The sequence below is a fragment of the Giraffa tippelskirchi genome, chromosome 13 (assembly GCF_054371585.1).
Source record: "Giraffa tippelskirchi isolate mGirTip1 chromosome 13, T2T-mGirTip1v1.2.pri, whole genome shotgun sequence".
Lineage (NCBI taxonomy): Eukaryota > Metazoa > Chordata > Mammalia > Artiodactyla > Giraffidae > Giraffa > Giraffa tippelskirchi.
Window position 1 is genome coordinate 1,156,907 of NC_137287.1, and position 21,989 is coordinate 1,178,895.

The following is a 21,989-nucleotide window of genomic DNA, read 5'->3' on the forward strand; positions in this document are numbered from 1 at the left end:
GCGTGACAACAGAGAAACCCCGCTCGTCACAACTAGAGGAGAGCCGGTGTGCAGCGATGAGACTCAGCACAGCCAAAAATAAACAGAATGAAAGACGAACAAGCACCCAGGAGGCAGGGCCCAGCGCTGACACAGGGCGAGGGACAGAGCTGCTCCCAGCAGCCGGAATGGAGGACTCACGCTCCGTAGGGAATTCAGGAAGGTCGACTTGGGAGTGGGAGGGTGATTTTCTTCTGACAGAACTGCTCCAGAATGGCCTCGCAAATCAACAAAAGCGAGGCTGGAAGGGACCAAACTCTTTCCAAGAAGCCCAACCGTACCTCTGAAAAAAGCACCAAGATTTACAGGGACACAGACACGTTCAGAACCCAGCAAGCTGACACACGCGCTGCCATCCGGTCAAGGGTTACCGGGCATTGAAAGAACTAGGAAGACGTGATCCACGACGAGGAGCATAACCAAGATAGAACTGCCCAGACGTTAAACCGGCGTCCACGGACATGGAAAGTTATTAAAAGCTCCTGGAATAGAGGCACGTTCCATTGGGTGGGAGCTGCAGTGTCTGAGATGAAAAACACCGGATGAGATTCATGATGGATGAAACTCTGCAGGACAAAAGTTGAGTGTGCTTGAAGACAGGGTGATAAAAACTACCGCGGCGGCAGACAGAGAGGAAAAGCAGTCGTTAAACCGAGAGAGCAGCGTGAGCAGTGGGGCAGCTTCATGAAGCAGAATTTACGTGTAGCTGGAGTCCCTGCGGTGAGGGGGGGACAGAGAAATACTGTAGGAGGGTCCAAATGTGACCAAAGTGTAAAGCCACAGACTCAAGAAGCCACACGAATCTGAGCATGAGAAAGATCAGCCCCAGCGCACGGAACAATGTGGGTGCTTAGAGCCAGTGTGATGATGAAGAGGCCCTACAAGCAGCTGCAGGAAGGAAACGCCACCCATGGAGAAACGAAGCAGATTTCTCAGCAGAGAAATGCAAGTGAGAAAGAGGAGAAAAATCTATCCAACACTGGAAGAAATGAAAAATGTCAACCTAGAATTCTATTCCCAGTGAAAATATCTTTCAAAAAACAAAAGCAAAATAAAGATGTTCTCAGACACACAGAAGCAGAGGATTTATCCCGGGCGGCCTGCTCCACGGGGGCCACGGGAAAGCCTCCAGGCGGAAGGGGAGGGGTCCAGAGGGGAGGGGACCCACGCCGTGGGGGGATCTTCAACACGCGGGTGCACACGTGGCTTCACGCACACGTGGCTTCACGCTATTTAAATCTTTAAAAAATGTCTAAATTACTATTTTAAAAAGAGGTTAAACAAAACCAATAAAAACACCCTGGGGTTTTAAGACGTAAGCGGAGATAAGATGCATGACAGCCAGAGCAGGAAGGCTGCATGACGGACGCGAGCGGCGGCATGATGACACACTCGCATGAGGGGGCGGCGTATCACTGGAGCAAGACGGTGATAAGTGAAGGCGAGTATGAAAACCCCGAGCAACCACTAAAAAAACCAAAAAGTTACAACTAATGGGCCAAAAAGGGAAATAAAATGGTATCATAAAAAACATGCAAGTAGTTCAAAGGAAGCCAGAAATACAGGAAAACGGGAATGAAGGAGAGACAGGACAAACAGAAAAGAAAACAAGACAAGATCAAACGTAACCTCACAACAGTCACCTCAAATGTAAACGGGCTAAACACCCCCAATTAAAAGGCAGAGAGAGGGACGTCCCTGGTGGCCCAGTGGCTAGGCCTCTGTGCTCCCAATGCAGGGGGCCCGGGTTCGATCCGTGCTCAGGAACTAGATCCCACATGCCACAACAAAGAGCTGGCATGGCCAAATATATAAACGAATATTTTTTTAAAAAGGTAGAGAGAGAGAGGATCAAAGCGGACGAAAAGGCAGCACCCAGTTACATGCCACCGATAACAAAGCAGAGACTGGGTGGTGGCAATGGGGGGGGCGGAAGGCAGGAGGTCACGTCATTAGCTCACAGCGGGCACGGCTCAGTTCTTAGGAAGGTGGGACGGTGGAGTCAAGGTTATCGATGAGCGCAGTGTTCAAAGAGCTTCCTGGTTCCTCCTGTTTATAGTGAAAGTGAAGCGGGAACTGTTCATGGTACGTCACCCCTGACCTGACGCCCAAAACTCAGGCATCGTCCCCAACAGCCCATCAGGGATATGCCAGACAAACGTGGGCTGGGGTGTGCAACGGGCCACCTGCGGGCCCTGCAAAGTGGCGGAAAACAAAACCAAGAAATGGAGGTGCTGATAACGAGGGACAAAGAAAGACGAGCTGTGTGTGGCCCACTCGGTACTACCCATGCAACCCTCCTATAAACCAACAGTCATCCCAAATCATCTCCACCAGCTGGACAAAGGGAGGAAAGGAAAGAAGGGGGCAAGGAGGGAAGAATGGACGCTGGAGTGGCTGGACAAAAGAGACCTCAGAGGAGATATCCAGGCAGTGTCTGCCCAAAAAAGAGGCACTGCAAAAATGTAAAACAGTTTATTCATGAAGAAGACACAATAACCCTAAATGAGCGTGCTCCTAAAAGCAGAGCTTCCAAGTGCACGAAGCGGAAAATGACAGGACTGGAGGGAGAAACAGGCAAATCCACAAGTATGTTTGGAGATGTCAGAGTTCCTCGCCAAGGAGTTAAACCTTGACAGACGCTGAGCAAGGACCTGTAGCCTACCAGGACTTCACAGAACGCTCCATGTGACATCATGCAATGCACATTCTTCTCGAGTATAGACCGAACATCCTCCAAGACAGAGCATATTACTGGGGCATTAATAAACATTAGCAAATTAAAAAATGAAAACAATACAAACTAATTCACAGACTATAATGGAATTTAAGCCAAGTATCCATAACAGAAGGGCTTCCCTGGTGGCTCAGTGGTAAAGAGCCTGCCTGCCAATGCAGGAGACACAGGTTCAATCCTTGGGTTGGGAAGATCCCCTGGAGAAGGAAATGGCAACCTGCTCCAGTATTCTTGCCTGGGAAATCCCATGGACAGAGGAACCTGGAGAGTCCATGGGGTCGCAAAAGAGTTGGACACGACTTAGGGAGTGAACAACAAAAACAGAAAGACAAGACGGGGATAGCGACCCGCCGTTGACGGACGACGTGGTCAGAGAGCCTCTGTGGCCGAGTGAGAATGAGCGCGGCGGACCTCAGGGGCGGGCCAGTGTGCGGCGCGGCTGAAGCGGTGCTGAGGGAGACACCTGTAGCCTTACACGCTTATAGTAGAAAACAAGAAAAACCTCAACTCAACAATCTAAGTTCCCACCTTAAGAAACTAGAAAAAAAGGGAAAAGTACACCCAAAGCAAGAAGACAGAAGGAACTAATAAAGCGCAAAAATCAATGAAACAGAAGAACAATGAGAAAAATGAAAGAAATCCAACACTCTTCCTCTGGAAAGACGGATTCAATTGTGAGGCTCAGCAAGGCCAGCAGAGAGGGCCGGGCAGCAGCACCGGGACCGGGGGAGCCGCCGCGGGCCCTGTGGGCACACGGAGGGCACGGGGGCCACACGGGCAACTGCCCACAGTCCAGCCACGTCGCCCACAAAACCCACAGCCCAGCCTCAGAGCCCTTCCACACGGGGGCTACACGGACAACTGCCCACGGTGCAGCCACGTCGCCCACAAAACCCACAGCCCAGCCTCAGAGCCCTTCCACACGGGGGCCACAAGGACAACTGCCCGCGGTCCAGCCACGTCGCCCACACAAACACACAGCCCAGCCTCCAAGGCCCTTCCACAACAGAAATATCCAGGCCTGGCCTGCATGGTTTTACACGGCACAAACATTTAACGAAGAAATAATGCTAATTCTACACAATCTCATCCAAAAAAGAGGAGTAATTCCCAGCTTGGCACATGAGGCCAGCATTACGCTCGAAGAGAAACAGATGAGAACAGAAAATAAACAAAACTCGCCCACCCGCATCCCTCACGAACGAAAACATCATCAACAAACCACGAGCAAGTTGAGTCCAGCAATACGAAAGAACAGTGACAGGCAAGGAGACTTGTGGTCAGGCTGGTTCAATATTGAAAAATAAATCAATATAATCTACCATACTGGCAGTTCAAAGAAGAAAAAACACAAAGGTATCAATCTGTGGAAAAAGAAAGGGTTTGACAAAGTTCAACATCTATTCATGACAAACCACGAATAAAAGACCCATCAAGAACGGAAGAGAACTCCTACATCCTGATACATCTACAAAAACCTACAGCAAACATCGTTCTCGACGGCGAAAGACTAGGAGCTCCCCCAAGACAGGAGCAAGGCAGACACTCCAACACCAGCCTGGAAGTCTTAACCAAAGGCGCACCGCTCGGAGAAGACATGAAACTGATACAGACAATTTATGACAGTCGCTCAGTCGTGTCTGACTCTTTGCAACCCCATGGACTGTAGCCCACCAGGCTCCTCTGTCCATGGAATTCTCCAGGCAAGAACACCAGAGTGAGTAGCTGTTCCCTTCTCCAGGGGATCTTCCCGACCCAGGGATCGAACCTGGGTCTCCCACATTGCAGGCAGATTCTTCACCAACTGAGCCACCAGGGAAACTCAGATAATTTATAGACAGGAGAATCTGCATAGTAAGACCCCAAGGAGTCAACCAAAATTAAACACCAAAAACCCTCATAGAACTGAAAAGTGAATTTGGTAAGGTACAGGATATAAGATGAACAACTCAAGAATCAATCACTTCTATACAGTCATAGTACATAACAGTAAGGCAAAGTAAAACAAAATTTACGACTGATATAAAAAGACATACTTAGGCATAAATCTAATAAAACGTGCAGAATCTGTATGACGAGAAAACAAAATGCTGACGAAAAAAATCAAAGATGTAAATAAACAGATACTCTGTTCATGGAATGGGAGGCCCAACACAACGAGATGGTCAATTCTTCCCAAATGACGTACAGGTTTAACACAAAGCCAGTAAAACCCCAGCGGGATTTTTTTTGAGGGGGGGAGGGTAGATCTAGACAAACCAACTCTAAAATTTATACAGAAAGTCAAAGGAACAGCTAAAACAACTTTGAAGAAGAACAAAATCAGAGGAGTCACTCTACCAGATTTTAACTTACCCCAAGGCTACCAGTAATCAAGACAGTGGTGATGAGATAAACTCTGAGATCAATACCGAAAAGCAGAGGGTCCAGGAAAGAGAGAAACATGCCCATGAAGGCAATTCAGTGAAGGAAGGACAGCCTTTGCCACAGATTGTCTGGAAGCAACTAAACATCTTTAGGCAAGAATAAATCTTCACCTAAACCTCGTGTCTTACACAGACTTCAACTGAACATGGGTCAGAAGTTTGAATGTAAAATGTGAAACCATAAAAATTTAAGAAATAAATGTAGAACATCTTTGATACTTAAGGCTAAGTAAGGAGATTTCAGACTCAATATTTAAAAATTGATCAGTTGGACTTTTTCAAAATTTAAAACTTTTGTTAAAAGATATTGGTAAGATAATGAGAAAACAGGTTACAGGCTAAAAGAAAATATTTGCAAATCCAATATTTGACAAACACATATCCACCATAAAGAACTTGCAAAATTCAACAATAAGTGGAAAAAAAAAAAGAACAACAACAAAAAAAACAACTAAGTATTTAAACAGATATCTCACCAAAAAGGTTAAACAGGTTGCAACTAATGAAAATATGTTCAACATCATTTGGGAAACACATGTAAACGGCCACGGCGAGACAGCATGTTATGCAGTAATACACACCCAGCAGAAGGGCCAAATAAAATAAGAATATTCACAACACCCAGTGCTGACACAGAAGAACCCAAACTCTCACATGTTCTGTTTAAATAATCACCACCCTACTTTCCAAAGCCAAACACACACTGAGCACATTACTTAGACATTCCACTCTGGGGTATCCACCCTGGAGAAATGGAAATCATTGCCCCTACACAACCTGCACACAAGTGTTTCCTTAGCAGTTCTAGTCGTTAACTGTCCCAAGCTGAAAACACAAATATCCTTCAGGAAGTAGACAGATATATTTTTTTAAGTTGTCGTATATCCATCGGTGGAATATTACCCAGTTATAAAGAGGAGCAGCTACAGCAAGGGAGCAGAGCGCCTGGGAACCTGTGACTCAATCAGACCAACAGCAGAGGACATGTTCTGGCCAAGTGAACATGGACAGTCTCCAGAAAAGACCACATGCCAGGCTACAAAACTAGTCTCGGTAAGCTAAGTTTATTGATCTAATGGAATTAACTCAATGAGGTGAAAGTAGAGCCCAACAATAGAAACAAAAAGTGGAAAACAAGTCTGTGAAAACTAAACAACAGACTCGAGCAACTGAAGAGAGAGGAAACCAGGAAATGCTTTGAGAAAATAAAATGAAAACAAAACGCAAGATACCAGTGAAAGCAAGGCTCTTGGGGAATTTATAGCCTTAAATGCCTACAGTTTAAAAGAAAGTGAAGTAGTAAAAGTCGCTCAGTTGTGTCTGACTCTTTGCAACCCCATGGACTGCAGACCAGGCTCCTCTGTCCACAGAATTCTCCAGGCCAGAATACTGCAGTGGGCAGCCGTTCCCTTCTCCAGGGGATCTTCCCGACCCAGGGACTGAACCCAGGTCTCCCACACTGCAGGCGGATCCTTTACTGTCTAAGCCACCAGGGAAGAGGAGGATCTCAAATCAATAACATGAATATACATCTTAAGAAATCAGAAAAGGAAGAGCAAATTGAACTCAAAGCTAGAAGGAAGAAAATAATAAAGACTAGAACAGAGATAAATGACACAGACAACAGAAAAACGGTAAGAAAATCAACAAAACCAAAAGCTGGTTATTTGAAAAGATCAACAAAATCAACAAATCTTTGGCCGAAAGGACTGATATGTTTCAATATAAATAAAAATCAGCTATATTTCTAAACAACAGCAATGAAAAATCTGAAAAAAGGAATTTAATAAAATCAGTCCATTTACAAGAGCGTCAAAGAGAACAAACTACTTAGGTTTTAATTTACCCAGGGAGGTAATTAAAAGATTTGTATACTGAAAACTGCAGAAGACTGCTGAGAGAAATTAAAGAACTCAATAGATGGGGAGATAGTCCATGTTCATGGATAGGAGAACTTACAATGGTTAAGACGTCAGAGGAGTTGAAACAATCTTGGAAAAGAACAAATTGGGGAAACTCATACTTCCTGATTTCCAAACTTGGTAGAAAGCTAATCAGAAAAAGGACTTCATGGTGACAACATCGTGGAGGAATTTCACTTATGCCGAGTGAAAGACACTGGTCTCAAAAGATTAAAATGTAGGACCCCACTTATAGGACATTACTGAGAAAGAAATGGAACCGTGGGGATGGAGAATGGCTCGGTGGCTGCTGCAGGAGCGTGGGTGTGTGGGGGCAGTCCATACGCTGGCAGCAGGAGGGGGCTGTGAAGTGACCGCCGTATTGTGTGCTCTGATTAAGGGGCAAGTAATTAAAATGCCTAGGACTGTACACCAAGGAAAAGACAATTTGTCTTTTTCCAAATCCTCATTGGAAAGACTGATGCTGAAATTGAAGCTCCAACACTTTGGCCACCTGATGAGAAGAGCCGACTCACTGGAAAAGACCCTGATGCTGGAAACACTGAGGGCAGGAGGAGAAGGGGGCAACAGAGGACGAGATGGTTGGACGGCATCAAAACACAATGGACAAGAGTTTGAGCAAACTCCAGGAGACAGTGGATGACAGGGAAGCCTGGTGTGCTGCAGTTCATGGGTTGCAAAGAGTCGGACACAACTAAGCAACTGAATAACAACTATATAATAATTTTAAAACTAAAAGATAACAAGTCTCCTAGTATACATTCTGTAGCTTATCATGATGGTGATTACAATTACAAGCAGGGGCACATATTTGTCAAGTGCGACTGTGGTGTCTGGTGGGGGTGAGTATGTGGAAGAGGAGTATTTGATTACTGACATTCTTCAGACCTGAGAGAACATGGTGATAAGCAAACGCAGACTAGCTTTCACTTTACTCACTGTTTGCATGCACGCATGCTCAGTCATGTCTGCCTCTACGACTCCATGGACTGTAGCCCACCAGGCTCCTCTGTCTGTGGGATTTTTCCAGGCAAGATACTGGAGTGGGTTGCCATTCCCCTCTCCAGGGGATCTTCCTGACTCAGGGATCGAACCCGTGTCTCCTGCACTGGCTGGAGGGCTCTTCACCACGAAGCAACCAGGGAAGTCCAATCACTGTTTTAAGCTTCTCCAAAGACAACATGCTGTCTGAGATCTGTTCCCTGGGTGGACAGCTCCCACAGCCCCACCCCTGGTGCCCCGCGACACTGGACGTTCAAAGGGACACATCCTGCTGTGTGTGGAATGTGCCTCGATGACACGGGCGTGTAAAACCCCTCAGGGCTGGCACTGGAGGGAAAGCTGGGGGTTTAGAGCCTGGCCCACGGAAAGCGCTGGGTGAACGTCAGCTGTTCTGGCACAATGATTACCACTGCTGCTGATGGGGGCGGGGGGTTGTCTTAGTTTCAAACCCATAATGCGTCGGAATCCTACATGCAAGACAGTCCAAGTACCACTGAGTTTCTGGGACCCAGAACGCAAACACACATGTAAAAACGTGGGCAATGGTTCATGCAGAGCGATTCATCACAGCTTGTTCTTCGCAGCTGAAAACGTGACATAACTCAAGTTCCAAAAGGGGAGGAGTCAACTGTGGTATGAGACAGACTCTGTGTTAATGTTTACGCAAAGGGTGCAGAAACACAGGAGAGGGTTACAATACAGAGTGGAGAGACAGGGTTTAAATGGTGTGGGTTTCACTATGCATAAAACGTTTATGAACAGAAAAATCGCCAGACTTCAGTTGAAGATGGTGGCTTCTACATTTACACTTGGGTGTAACCTCTCTCAAAATTCCTTTACGATGAGAGCATGGGTCTTCCTGCCTTCTCGTGAGGCCTACTTCTGAAAAGACAAAGGAAATAGAAGTGGCAGCGTCCAAAAAACCTTCGAAGCTGGAAAATGGAAGCACAGTGGGAAATGGCACAAAAGAGCTAACCCAGGACCAGCAGTGGGAACGCCGAGAGCTAACCCTGGACCAGCGGTGGGAACGCCAAGAGCTAACCCTGGACCAGCGGTGGGAACGCCGAGAGCTAACCCTGGACCAGCGGTGGGAACGCCGAGAGCTAACCCTGGACCAGCGGTGGGAACGCCGAGAAGCCTCTAAGACTAAAAGCCCGGATGGTCTCGGCAACCACGTCCCTGGGAGTCACTTCTGAAAGCAGCTTGGAGTCTCTCTCTTTCCCCCACTTCTCAGGGAAGAATTACAGGAACGTGCACAAACTTAGGAGGAGGCCCACGTCCTCTCCACGGAGCCCCTGTCAACGACAACAAGGAGCACAGGCCCCACGGAGGCCACCACGCGTGCACACGCCTGCAGCCACCACCGCCACGAGCTCACCAGCGTCCCTCTGGAGAGCCCCCACAGGCCGGGCACCTCCCCCTCCACCGTCTAAGCAGACTGTGTAAAGCTGATGCCACTTATCCTCTCCACGTTTACAGTTCTCCAGAGACAACACACAGACCTGGCAACATCCTTTGGGGGAACACTGTAATCGTGAATTCAAGCTTTCAACGTTTGTAGGAAGATGCAGGGGGGCTTCCCAGGTGGCTCAGTGGTAAAGAATCCGCCTGTCAACCCAGGAGACGTGAGGTCAACCCCTGGGTCAGGAAGATCCCCTGGAGGAGGACATGGCAACCCACTGCAGTCATGCTTCCTGCGGACGTCGACCGGGTCCTGCTCAGTCCTTCCATGTCTCTGCTGCCTTTCGGCTCAGTCCTGCTGCTCCTGAGAGCACTGTGCCGGGTCCTGACCGCACAGGTGGATCTGCCCAGGCCTCTTCCCAGCCCATCACTCGGCTTCGTGAGTTTGACGTTGCGCTTCTGTGCAGACGGAGCCTCATGCAGGGTCCCTTTCGGTCTGCCGTATTTTACCTGACATTATTCCATCGGCATGAGCCACACCTACTTTAAAAACTTTCACGCGTGCCCGGCGCGTCACTTCTTGTTCTTTCACTTTCTGCCTCCCTGTGCTGTCGTGGCTGAAGTGGGTCTTGCAGATAAAATGTAACTGGGTCGTGTGTTTGGATCCACGCTGCCAGTCTGTCTCCTAATTAATGCATTTACATCCTTTACATTAAACGTAACTTGATTTCCTGGTGACTACATCTGCCACTTATGTTCCCTGTTCGTTCCCTCTGTCTCCCTTCTTTTGCCATCCTGTGGGTTCCTTGGCCACTTTCTAGAGTCTCATCCTACAGCGTTTTGGATACACGGCCCTGTGCATATTTCTTGCTGTTGCTGGAAGCATAGAGGTACACATACATGACGTGGCCTCCCGGGGCCGACAGAGTCCCCCGCCCACTGTCCAATCAGGTGGCCTCGAGGATTCTCCCGCACGTGCTGAGCGCCGGCACCACGGGACACTCCAGGCTTCTGCCCTCGGGGGTAATTTCACAGAAACGCGAGGACAGCCTGCTGGCCTGACGCTTCTCCCTGCGTTTACCTGTGCCGCTGTCCTTCCCCGTGGACGTTCCAGGCTTTCCTCTCTCACCGCGCCCCTCCTGCCCGGGAGCTTCCTCTGACGTTCATTAAGGGCAGGTCTGCTGGTGACAAATTCTCTGAGCTTCGCTTCGGCGGAGGGTGTCTTGATTTTCCTTTCATCCCTGAAGGATGTTTTCGCTGGCTGACAGTTCTTTTCTCTCAGAACTTGATAAATGTTGTGCACTTCCTCTGGCTTCTGCAGTTTCACATGAAAAACTCGCTGCCGCTCAGCTCCATGTCCCCACAGATAACAGTGTTTCTCTCCGGCTCCTTTCAAGACTTTTCCTTTGTGATTACTTTTCAGGAGGTTGATCAGCACATGTCATGGTGCGGGATGTAAGGGGTCCACTGAGCTTCTTAAATCTGTAGCTTCATGCCCTTCACCAGAGTTGGGCAACTGCCAGTCTTCACTTCCCAGCCTCCACGCCCTCTTCCCCTCTGGGGCCCCAGCTAAGCGAGGCCCCGTCTCCGGACCGCGGGTGCCCGAGGCTCTGCTCCTGTCTCCTCTCACTCCGTCTCCCCACTGCTCTGCTGAGCGGCTCCTCCTGACCTGGGGGCGAACCTGGTGAGTTTTGTATTTTGGTTATTGTATTTTTCAGGTGTATAATTTATATTTGGTTCTTTTTAAAAAAAAAAAAAAAAACAGATAATTTTTATTTCTTTGTTGAAATTTATCACTTGTTTAAAGAGGATGCGTAACGGTTCGCAGAAGCGTTCTGACGATGCTGCTGTAAAATCCTCATCAGGCAGTTCCCCGTCTGAGTCACCGTGGCACTGGTGTGTCGACGGTCTTCTTGGCCTGACTCTGGGCAGGATGGGTTTACTGCATCCTGGACACGCCAAGCACCATGCTGCAAGACCTCACCCCCACTGAAGACCAGAGATTTATTTTCTTGACAGAGAAGAGAACAGGTCTCGGAGCAGAGGGACACCAGGCGGAGGGCCAAGCTGTCCCGGCTGGCAGGGCACTGAAGGGCCGTGTCCACGGACGCCACCCCCTGGTCCTGACCCACTCCGCACCCAGAAGCGGCAGCCCACCTCCAGACAGGGCTCTTCCCCGAAGACACGAGGGTTCCCCGGGAAACGGCCACGGTGGACCTAGTGAAGCCGCCGGCACAGAGTCCGCCGGGCCCAGGCCGGACTGGGAGGTGTTGGTGACCCCTCCTCGTGAGCGGACGCCAGGACCACCAGGGCTTCAAGGACAGCATCAGCAGGAGGCCTTCCCCCAAACCACCACGCAGAGAGAAGAAAGCAACGTAAAGAGAAGGGGGGTGTGGACTGAAGGAAACTTCAGGAAGTCCCATTACTGACACCAAAGAGCTAGTGAACATATTTTACACGAGGGAATACTCAAAGAACAACGCTACAAAAAAAAAAAAAAAACCTCAGGAAATTAAGAGTATGACAGCAAAAATAAAGTAAGAATGGGCTGATAAATTTGAGAACATTTTATAGAAAGTAGAGCCCAATGATAGAAAGTAGGATCAAAAGTGTTTTTATAACAGAAAGCATCCAGAAGGTTCAACATCTAAGTAACAGCTTCAGAAAGAAACAACAGAGGAGACGGAAGAGGAAAGATGACCAATGAATAATTCAAGGGACTTTCCAAGAGCTGGAGGGTGTGAGACGCCAGACTGGAGGCCACTGGCCACCCAGCACGAGAACACGGCAGCGTGGCCGTGACACTTCAGGACCCTGGACAGCAGACGGCCCTCGGTCCTCCGGAGAGCCCCACGGGGCAGGCCAGCGCCCCGGGCCCAGAGGCTCTGCTCTGGGGGAGGCCGCCCCTCCCGCCCGCCGCAGGGTCCGTGCAGGAGTGGAAGCTGGGCACAGCCCCGGATGGGACACCCCCCGGTTCCTGTGGCCGGGCAGCGGGGGGCAGGGGGCCTGGGGCCCAAACGCACTGCAGCAGCTGTGTTCCCGGGGGTGCCTGCGGACCGGAGAGCGGGCTTCCTCCCGACGGAGCGGCCCTGGTCGGGAGGGGCTGGGGGCTGCAAAAGCCTCCTTGATCAAATGCGGGGCTCCCACAACGGCTCCCCTCCAGACCAAGCCCTCAGCCGGGGAGCACCAGGGTCCGGGGCAGCCTCACCCTCACTGTGGTTCACAGAGCAGGCCCAGGCCCCCGGGGGCGGGTTCTGCTTCTGCCCGGGCCGTGGGTGGTGGCTGAGGGGCCGCCTCCCTCTGCAGCTGTGCCCTCTTCTGAGGCAGGGCCTGTCCCCTGGCCAAGTGCAGGGGGCTCGGCGGGGATCCGCTCAAGGCTTTACTCGAGTTCCACGCAGCTCTCTTCCGAAAGAGTCATGCTTCAAAATGTCATGCGTGCACACCTGCTGCGTCACACGTGTTTCGCGTACTGTGTGTATTTCACACGTGTGTGATCTACCCGCAGCACCTGCGCGAGTGACACAGCGCGGCCGAGCCCGTCCCGCCGCGGCCAGCCAGGCTCGCGGGAAGGCTGCAGGCCGTGCAGAGGCAGCGGGTGGGCGGTGGCCGGCCTGCCTCCGGGTGTGCCGGCCCTGTGGGAGCCGGGCTCCCGGCTAAGCGGTTTCAGGAAAGACTTGCAGCAGCACTCCTGCTGCTCGGCGGTGGGGGGTGGGGGTGGGGGGGAGAACCACTAGAGGGGAAGCTGCCGGGGTTCACTCAGAGCGAGCCCTCCGAGCACCGGGGTGCACGGTGGCCGTGGGCTTCCCGGCCCGTCCTCAGACGGAGCAGTTTTCCGGGAAAGCCAGGAGGCCCTCAGGCACGTGGACGATGTTGACCCCGTGGTCACGGCCGTGAGATGCTGGGGGCAGGGGGCATGGGAAGACAGGCTCCTGAACGCTAAGCCGGGTGCGGGCACCCGGGGACCCTCACCCCCACAGCCAGCAGGAAGGACGTACGGCCCAGCGGGCAGCAGCTAGCCCCTCCCGTCACCCCACCCGCACCCGGCATCAGTCCTTTGACGCCTTGGATGGCTCCCCGCTACTCCTGGGAACACGGCCAAGCCTCACCAGAGCCACCCCGCTGGCCAGCGAGCACGACCTCAGGAGCGACCTCAGCCCAGACCCGCGGGGGCGTCCCCACCACACTTCCCACCTCCTGTCGTCACGTGCGCCCACGGGTGAAGCAGAGCCAGGTCCTGCAGACAGCGCCATGCAGGGCACCCTGCCGTCTGCCGTGTAGGAGGAGGCCACTGAGCAATGGCCAACCCAGTGCGGGGGCGGAGAGGGGAAACTTGTGAAGACAGCATGGTGGGGGTGGGCACAGAGGAGCCGGGGACAGGGCAGGACATACCTGAGCGAGCTCACCTCCTCCCTGGAGAACAGGAAGCTCTGCTCGGCTGGGCCCGCCTGCGACTTCAGTATCTTCAGCTCCATCTCCAGCTGTGAGGAGACAGGGCGAGAGGTCAGCCTGGACCACGGGAGACGCGGGCGAGAGGTCAGCCTGGACCAGGGGAGGCACAGGCGAGAGGTCAGCCTGGACCAGGGGAGGCGTGGGTGACAGGTCAGCCTGGACCAGGGGAGGCACGGGCAAGAGGTCAGCCTGGACCAGAGGAGGCGTGGGCGAGAGGTCAGCCTGGACCAGGGGAGAGACGGGCAAGAGGGCAGCCTGGACCAGGGGAGACGCGGGCGAGAGGTCAGCCTGGACCGGGGAGAGACGGGCGAGAGGTCAGCCTGGACCAGGGGAGGCGCGGGCGAGAGGTCAGCCTGGACCAGGGGAGAGACGGGCGAGAGGGCAGCCTGGATCAGGGGAGAGACGGGCGAGAGGGCAGCCTGGATCAGGGGAGGCGCGGGCGAGAGGTCAGCCTGGACCAGGGGAGAGACGGGCGAGAGGTCAGCCTGGACCAGGGGAGAGACGGGCGAGAGGGCAGCCTGGACCAGGGGAGAGACGGGCGAGAGGGCAGCCTGGACCAGGGGAGGCGCGGGCGAGAGGTCAGCCTGGACCAGGGGAGAGACGGGCGAGAGGGCAGCCTGGACCAGGGGAGACGCGGGCGAGAGGTCAGCCTGGACCAGGGGAGACGCGGGCGAGAGGTCAGCCTGGACCAGGGGAGAGACGGGCGAGAGGGCAGCCTGGACCAGGGGAGACGCGGGCGAGAGGTCAGCCTGGACCAGGGGAGACGCGGGCGAGAGGGCAGCCTGGACCAGGGGAGACGCGGGCGAGAGGTCAGCCTGGACCAGGGGAGACGCGGGCGAGAGGTCAGCCTGGACCAGGGGAGAGACGGGCGAGAGGGCAGCCTGGACCAGGGGAGACGCGGGCGAGAGGTCAGCCTGGACCAGGGGAGACGCGGGCGAGAGGGCAGCCTGGACCAGGGGAGAGACGGGCGAGAGGGCAGCCTGGACCAGGGGAGACGCGGGCGAGAGGTCAGCCTGGACCGGGGAGAGACGGGCGAGAGGGCAGCCTGGACCAGGGGAGGCGCGGGCGAGAGGGCAGCCTGGACCAGGGGAGAGACGGGCGAGAGGTCAGCCTGGACCAGGGGAGAGACGGGCGAGAGGTCAGCCTGGACCAGGGGAGACGCGGGCGAGAGGTCAGCCTGGACCAGGGGAGACGCGGGCGAGAGGGCAGCCTGGACCAGGGGAGGCGCGGGCGAGAGGGCAGCCTGGACCAGGGGAGGCGCGGGCGAGAGGGCAGCCTGGACCAGGGGAGGCGCGGGCGAGAGGGCAGCCTGGACCGGGGAGAGACGGGCGAGAGGGCAGCCTGGACCAGGGGAGAGACGGGCGAGAGGTCAGCCTGGACCAGGGGAGAGACGGGCGAGAGGTCAGCCTGGACCAGGGGAGACGCGGGCGAGAGGTCAGCCTGGACCAGGGGAGACGCGGGCGAGAGGGCAGCCTGGACCAGGGGAGGCGCGGGCGAGAGGTCAGCCTGGACCAGGGGAGACGCGGGCGAGAGGGCAGCCTGGACCAGGGGAGGCGCGGGCGAGAGGGCAGCCTGGACCAGGGGAGGCGCGGGCGAGAGGTCAGCCTGGACCAGGGGAGAGACGGGCGAGAGGTCAGCCTGGACCAGGGGAGAGACGGGCGAGAGGGCAGCCTGGACCAGGGGAGGCGCGGGCGAGAGGGCAGCCTGGACCAGGGACACCAGGAGCCCAGGGGCGCAGCCACTTCCCCGTGGGGGGCAGGCGAGGAGACCCTCCTCCCTGGGCCTGCCGCCAGGCCTCCCACAGACACAGCTTCTGTGTTTTAGTTCTCGTCTCCACAACGGCCATGGAGGGAGACATAGTCACACGGGCACGTTGAGTGGAAACGTCAGAATCTGGGGAAAGCAGACCCAGCAGCCGGAAAGAACGTATTCCAGCGCTGCAGCGCTTTGATCGGTTCTAATAGGCCTGATCCATTATTTATTTTGGACGTCAGCGTCCTCTACAGGATGTCAAGTCACACAGACCGTCCGGAAGGGAACGAGAAAATGAGCTGCTGCAACACGTGGTGGCGGGGGCGGGGGGCATGACGTGGCTGGAGAAGAGCAGGGAGACATAGCCGCGGACCGGAGGGGGACAGGGACGGGGTGGGGCGGAGCCCGGCTGTGGGCAGAGTGCTCGGCCAGAGCTGCCCTGGCTCCAAGGGCCCCGATGAGACACGGCGGGCGGGAGGATGCCCCAGGCCCGGCAGCTGCAGGACCACTGTCCCCACACTGGCCTCCGGCCGTTCCCCAGCCGACCCCCCGGGCGCATCACCGTCACCCAGCTCAGCGGTTCCTGGCCCGCTGCCCCACCTAGAGACTCCTGCGGGTCTGGCTGTCCTGACGCCCAGGGAGGACCTTAACCCCATTTAGTTCCCCACTGAGCCCCCAAGGGGGCAGGGGATGCCGGGAAGGCTCCTCGCGGGGTCCACGCCAGCCGCAGGCCCCGGCTGGGAGTGAGGCGGTGTCCCCGAGGCGGGGTTTGTGGCCGGGCTGATGCCTGCCGCACTTCCTCCTGAACCGAGCCCTCCAGGCCACTCCTGACTTGGGGGATTCCTGGGTCCCAAACACCCAGTCTTGAGACGCCCCAATCGGCTGTCAGGTCCCTGGAGGAGACCCTACTGCTAAACAGGCCAGCCCGCCGGAGCAGGCCAAGCACAAGCACCCTGGGGACCAGCTCCCAGCACAGCCTCGGCGGAACCGAGTTACACGCGGGCCCACACCCAACTCCTCCGCCTCTCCCGGCGCTGAAGGACATGGCCCAGCACCTGCCGCACTGGCTGCATGCCCACCCCCCACCAGAGGTAGCAGCTGCCCTCGGCGTGGCCCCTTCGTCAGGGCGATGGCCCGATTCACTGACTGGCACCAGTGACGCCTGGGCCACGTGGCGTCACGATCAGAGCAGAAACCAGGCGTGTCCAGAGGCCCCCAGACCTCTGCTCAGAAGCTGGAGGCTCGGACAAACCTCCTCCTGGGGACCCAGCTGTCCGTGTGCCGCCAGCCCCGAGTGTCCAGTCCCTCCTCTCTGATGCCATCCGCACCTCCTACCTGGCGGCCAGTGTTGGTCACCTAGGAGCCCCCTTCCTCACTGTGTCCGCCTTCACGGTCATGATCAGACAGCCCAGCGGACACAAAGTTCCCTGGACCAGGAAGAATCTCCCCTGGGGGGATGTGGGCCCGGCAGTCCAGTCAGGGTTGGTCCCTGTCCCGCGCAGGTGGGGGCTGATCTGGCAGCAGGGCACGGTGGTGGTCTCTCCTGGAGACCCACAGCCCTGTGCCAGGTCCTGGAACCTGCGGGCGCTCTGCAGCCTCAGGAATTGCACTCAGACGGGTGAAGTGGAGAAGCCTCTCTCCAGGCTCCTCTACCAGCCCGCGGCCCCCAGCCCCCAGGCTCGGCTCATGCGTTTACCAGCTAAAAGGCTGATGTTCTTCCCTTCTTTAAGATGTATTTATTGTCTATAAAAATGGAAGATTTCCTACGCCTCGTTCTGTATGTTAATCTTTTTCACGTAGTCCATTTGGAGGCATTTCCAGGTCAGCACACAGAGCGCCCGGTTCACCATCGCGGCTCCTGGAACCGCCCCGAACGGCCGCCCTCCTGCCGACCAACGTCTGACCCGCTTCCCGTCCGGTGGCTCAGACACGCCGGCCCCCTGGGCATGAGCCAACGCTGCGGGCCGAGTCCTCAGAGCCGCACGTCCACCTGCAGCCCCACCCAACGTCACGATGGCCCCGGGGTGGTCACCGCACGACGCATGGCAGCCAGTCGCTCACAGGCCATGGTGACCGCAAGTGTTCACTGCAGGCGCCCGGCCTGGGCAGGCGAGGAGCTCGGGCTGCTTGAGACAAAGGCCCCGAGCCCCCAGCGGCTTTCAGGGAGGGCATGGAAAGACAAGATCGGGGCGAGGGTTGTGGGTGTCTGAGCGGCCCGCGGGCATTCTTCTGCTCTGCTGTGGGGAGGTAACTGGGGGGTATTTTGGGCGTCAACACCATCAACCTTCTGGATCCAACTGGTCCTGGGCCCACATGTGGGGGGTCAGCACCCAGTAAACGTCTCCAAGCTGGCGGGGGTCTTAGTGTCTGCAAGACAGGCAAGCACACGGGCCAGGAAGTTACCTCCTGCCTCGAGGAGGAACGGAAGGTCCTGGACTTCGTTCTAGAGCTAAACTCATTACTGTTCTGTCTCACTTGACTGTTTCCTTGTTTCTGCGACTTCTTACTTTTCTGATTAAACTTGCTCTTTGGAACTGGGGGACAGCCTGGGAGGTAAAGGTCTTTCACAGACGAGAGGCGGGGACCCAGGAAGGCCCCACAGGTCCTGCTGGGCTTCAGGTCGGGGCCCAGCCATCCTCGCTTCCACACAGAAAGGCTCCTCACCCACCAGGGGCACGCACGGCTTCCTGTCTGTAACCAGGTCAGCTTCTGACATCCTGTCAACAAGAATCCTGGGGCCCTCTCTCTCCCCCACCCTGCCCACCCCGTATTTTAAAAAAAGAACCCAAACCGCCTGTTCTCAGGAACCTGGGGCTTGCAGAGGGTGAAGCCACATGTCCCAGGGCTCGGCCGTGGGCGGAGCCGGCTTGTCCTTCAGGACCCGCGGCTCCTGCGTCTGCCCACCTCTTCCTGCTGCTGGAGTCAGAGGGAGGATTTTCCTCGTCGTCTGACTCGTCTCTGCAGACACAGGCTCTGCCGCCCACCCCCTCGGGGGTCTCAGGTGGGCTGTGAGGCCTGCTGGCCGATCGTCTCGCCCCGGCCGAGTCCCTGCTCCTCCCCAGCACCGGTCCTGCGTCTCTTCCTGTCCAGCAGTGACCACTGCGATCTCCAGAATACCAAGGTATGGTTCTAGTACCGGACACTGCTGAGTGCTTTGTGGCTTCGGTGGAACTAATCTAGCATCCTCCTATTTACAGTGTGTCAGTTTTCACTTGAAATGAATACATTCATGCTGAGAAATTACCCGTATGTTATTAGGGGATCTTAAGATTGACTGTTGGACTTTGTCAAGCGGGTTTTTAGCAAATATGGAGCGGACGTCCTGTGAGCTAGACAGCCCAGGGTCGGAGTGGCAGCCTGTCCTGGGGAAGCCCTGCACACGTCCTGTCCCGACACGTGTGGATGCACGCAGCACCTCCGAGCGCCTGCTCACGTCAGTCCCGACACGTGTGGACGCACGTGGCGTCTCTGAGCTCCTGTTCACGTCCCGTCCCGACACGCGTGGACGCACGCGGCACCTCTGAGCGCCTGTGCATGTCAGTCTCAACATGTGTGGACGTACACGGCGTCTCTGAGCTCCTGTTCACGTCCCGTCCCGACACGCGTGGACGCACGCGGCACCTCCGAGCGCCTGCGCACGTCAGTCCCGACACGCGTGGACGTACACAGCGTCTCTGAGCTCCTGTTCACGTCCCGTCCCGACACGCGTGGACGCACGCGGCACCTCCGAGCGCCTGCGCAGGTCAGTCCCGACACGTGTGGACGCACGTGGCGCAGGCAGTTGGCATCCGTACGACCCAAGCTCCCCTCCCCTGTGTCCTGGGCAGCCCGAGTGGTGTGGGCAGCGCTGGACCTGCAGGCGGATTTCCCTGGGACTCACACTCAGTCTGATGCCTTTCTGTCTCCCGTTTTGCTGGTGGGGCGACAGAGTGGCTGTTATTTTTACAGGCTGGTAGTAACTGGTCTGTTTGAAATTTCTCTCTCTTCTGGAGCCAGTATTCATAGGTTATATTTTCATAGAAAATGATTCATCTCATCCAGGTTTTCACTTTAAACAGAGTTGTGACATAATTCCTAACTTTTCACAGGACTCACGTAGACCTCATGATTCTCTCCAGGGTTGTCTCTGGCGCGTGTTTTCAGCTGTCCTCACCGCTGAGGGGAAGCGTGTGTGCAGGCAGTGCACACCCTGTGCGTCCAGCTCCACAGCTCTGCGAGGCCACACCCGGGGAGCCTCGTCCAGGTCAGACCAGGGCCTTTGGCGCCCAGGACATGCTCTCCTCACCTGCCCTAGGCCAGTCAGCAACTCCAAGCTAACTACTCTTATTTCTTAGCTTGGGTGGTGATGCTTTCTATTAATTTTTTACTAGGATTGTGAATAATTAATATGTTTTACTTATTTGTTTTCAAAGCACAGGCATTTGGATTTATTTGTTATTTCTACCATTTTTCACTTTCTCATTAACTTCTGCTTTGATCTTTACAAATTCCTACTTTTCCTTTACTAAGGTTAATTCTGTCTTCCTTTTCCAAGTTCTTGGACTGGGTGTTTAATCCATATATATTCACTCTTTCTTGTTCAATAACATAAATATTTAAACCTTTGATTTTTCTTCTCAGCGCTGGTCTGGCTGTTTCCCACAGGCTCTGAAGGGAAGAGTTCCCATTAAGACTATCTTCTCAATTTTATGACCCAAGAGTGAAGACAGAGTCTCTTGTTCTATTACTTTTTTTCTTTCAAGAATTAGGTGCTATTTCTTTTTTTGGTTGTGCTCTTAAATTCAAATTTCATCACAGTGTAATCAGAGGAAAGCTATTTGTTGTAGTTCTATTTGATTTTTTTTAAGTTTTTAAAAATTTTATTTTTCATTTTTGGCTGTGCCGGGTCTTGACTGGTGTGTGCGGGCTTTCTCCAGTGGCGGCGATCGAGGGCTGCTGTCCCGTTGCGGAGCGTGGGCTTCTCACTTAGAGGCTTTTCTTGTCATGGGGCACGCGCTCCAGGGAGCAAGGGCTCAGCAGCTGCAGCTCCGGGCTCGAGAGCGCAGGCTCCGCAGTTGTGGCGCTCGGGCTGAGTGGCTCCACGGCCTGTGAGATCTCCCCAGACCAGGATGGAACTCGTGTTTCCTGCACTGCAAGGAGGTTCTCAGCCAGGGGACCACCAGGGAAGCCCGTGCTACCTGAGGGTGCTGGGTCTCGAAAGCCAGCCTCGCCTGGGGGCCTGGTGAAACCGCCAGGGCAGGACTCAGCCTCCCGCTCAGCGCCATCCCTGGGGAAGACCCCGGGGACAGCACCTGCGAAGCCCCCAGGCCGGCCGAGGCGACAGCCTTCCTGCTGCTCAGGACGCCTGCCACAGCGGCCCCTGCAGCCAACTCCACCTCCTCTGCAGCAGGATCGGGTCACAGGCGGCTCCAGGGGAGGTCAGAGCGGGCGTGCCGGGAGAGGTCCCGACAGAGGAGGGGCAGCACGCAGCAGACCCGGGGGGCCAAGGCACAGAGCACAGAAACCCGAACACAGGAAGGGCAAGGGGTCCTCAGTTCTGGTCTCGGTCACTGGTAGTTAAGTTTCTGCTGGGGGCGACTCTAAAGCAACACAGTGCCCAGTACCTTCTGGAAGAGGGGCCTGACCCTCCAGGGAGGTTGGGGAAGAGCAGGGCCAGGACAGACCTTTCTGGAGGGACTTGGGGAGGGACAGGACCCCAGGCGGCTGGGCTGTTTGGCAGGGACTGCCTGCAACTCCAGCTCCAAGCCGGTCCCTGGAGACCCGCCTGCGCCTCGCCCCGAGCTCCAGCCCGGGACAGAGAGATGGGTCACTGAGTGCAGAGCCCCTGTGCCTCTCCAACTGGCCCAGCGTCTCCCCGAGGCCCAGAGCCTGGGGGGTGGCCCTGCCCTCTGCGCCTCCTCCCACCAGAGCTGGAGAGGGTGCTTCTGTCACAGATGGAGGGCCTGGGGCGGGGCTAAGCCTCCCCAGGAACAAACACTGACCAGCGGGCAGCAGCGCGCAGGATCCCAGAGAGCTGGGCCCCGAGGCCGGCCCAGCTCACGGTCTGGGAGCGTCCAGGACGTGGCACAAGCCAGGAGAGGGGCAGAGGCAGGAGCGTGGGGAGGCCTAGAAGCCAGAGCCCGCGGGGGGACGGGGGGTAGGGAGGAGGGGCGCCTGAGGACCCAGCAAACCGACTGGCCCCTGGGGCTGAGGACCGAACACGAGGAAGGACGATAGAGACCAGGCCTGCTCCCTGCAGCCAGGCTGGCGTCTCCGGGTCCG

General features: G+C 55.3%; 1 protein-coding gene across 25 annotated transcripts in view; it reads right to left on the reverse strand.

Moving 5' to 3' along the window:
- Positions 1–21,989, reverse strand: part of MAD1L1 (mitotic arrest deficient 1 like 1) — a 283,031-nt gene that overhangs the window by 111,500 nt on the left and 149,542 nt on the right. For 20 of the 25 annotated variants that reach the window (XM_081552522.1, XM_081552509.1, XM_081552518.1 and 17 more), the window contains one exon: positions 13,917–14,005. In XM_081552522.1, coding sequence (XP_081408648.1) covers positions 13,917–14,005 — 89 coding nt within the window. The remainder of the gene's footprint in view (positions 1–13,916; positions 14,006–21,989) is intronic. The other 5 variants (XM_081552512.1, XM_081552510.1, XM_081552521.1 and 2 more) reach the window with 1 other exon arrangement.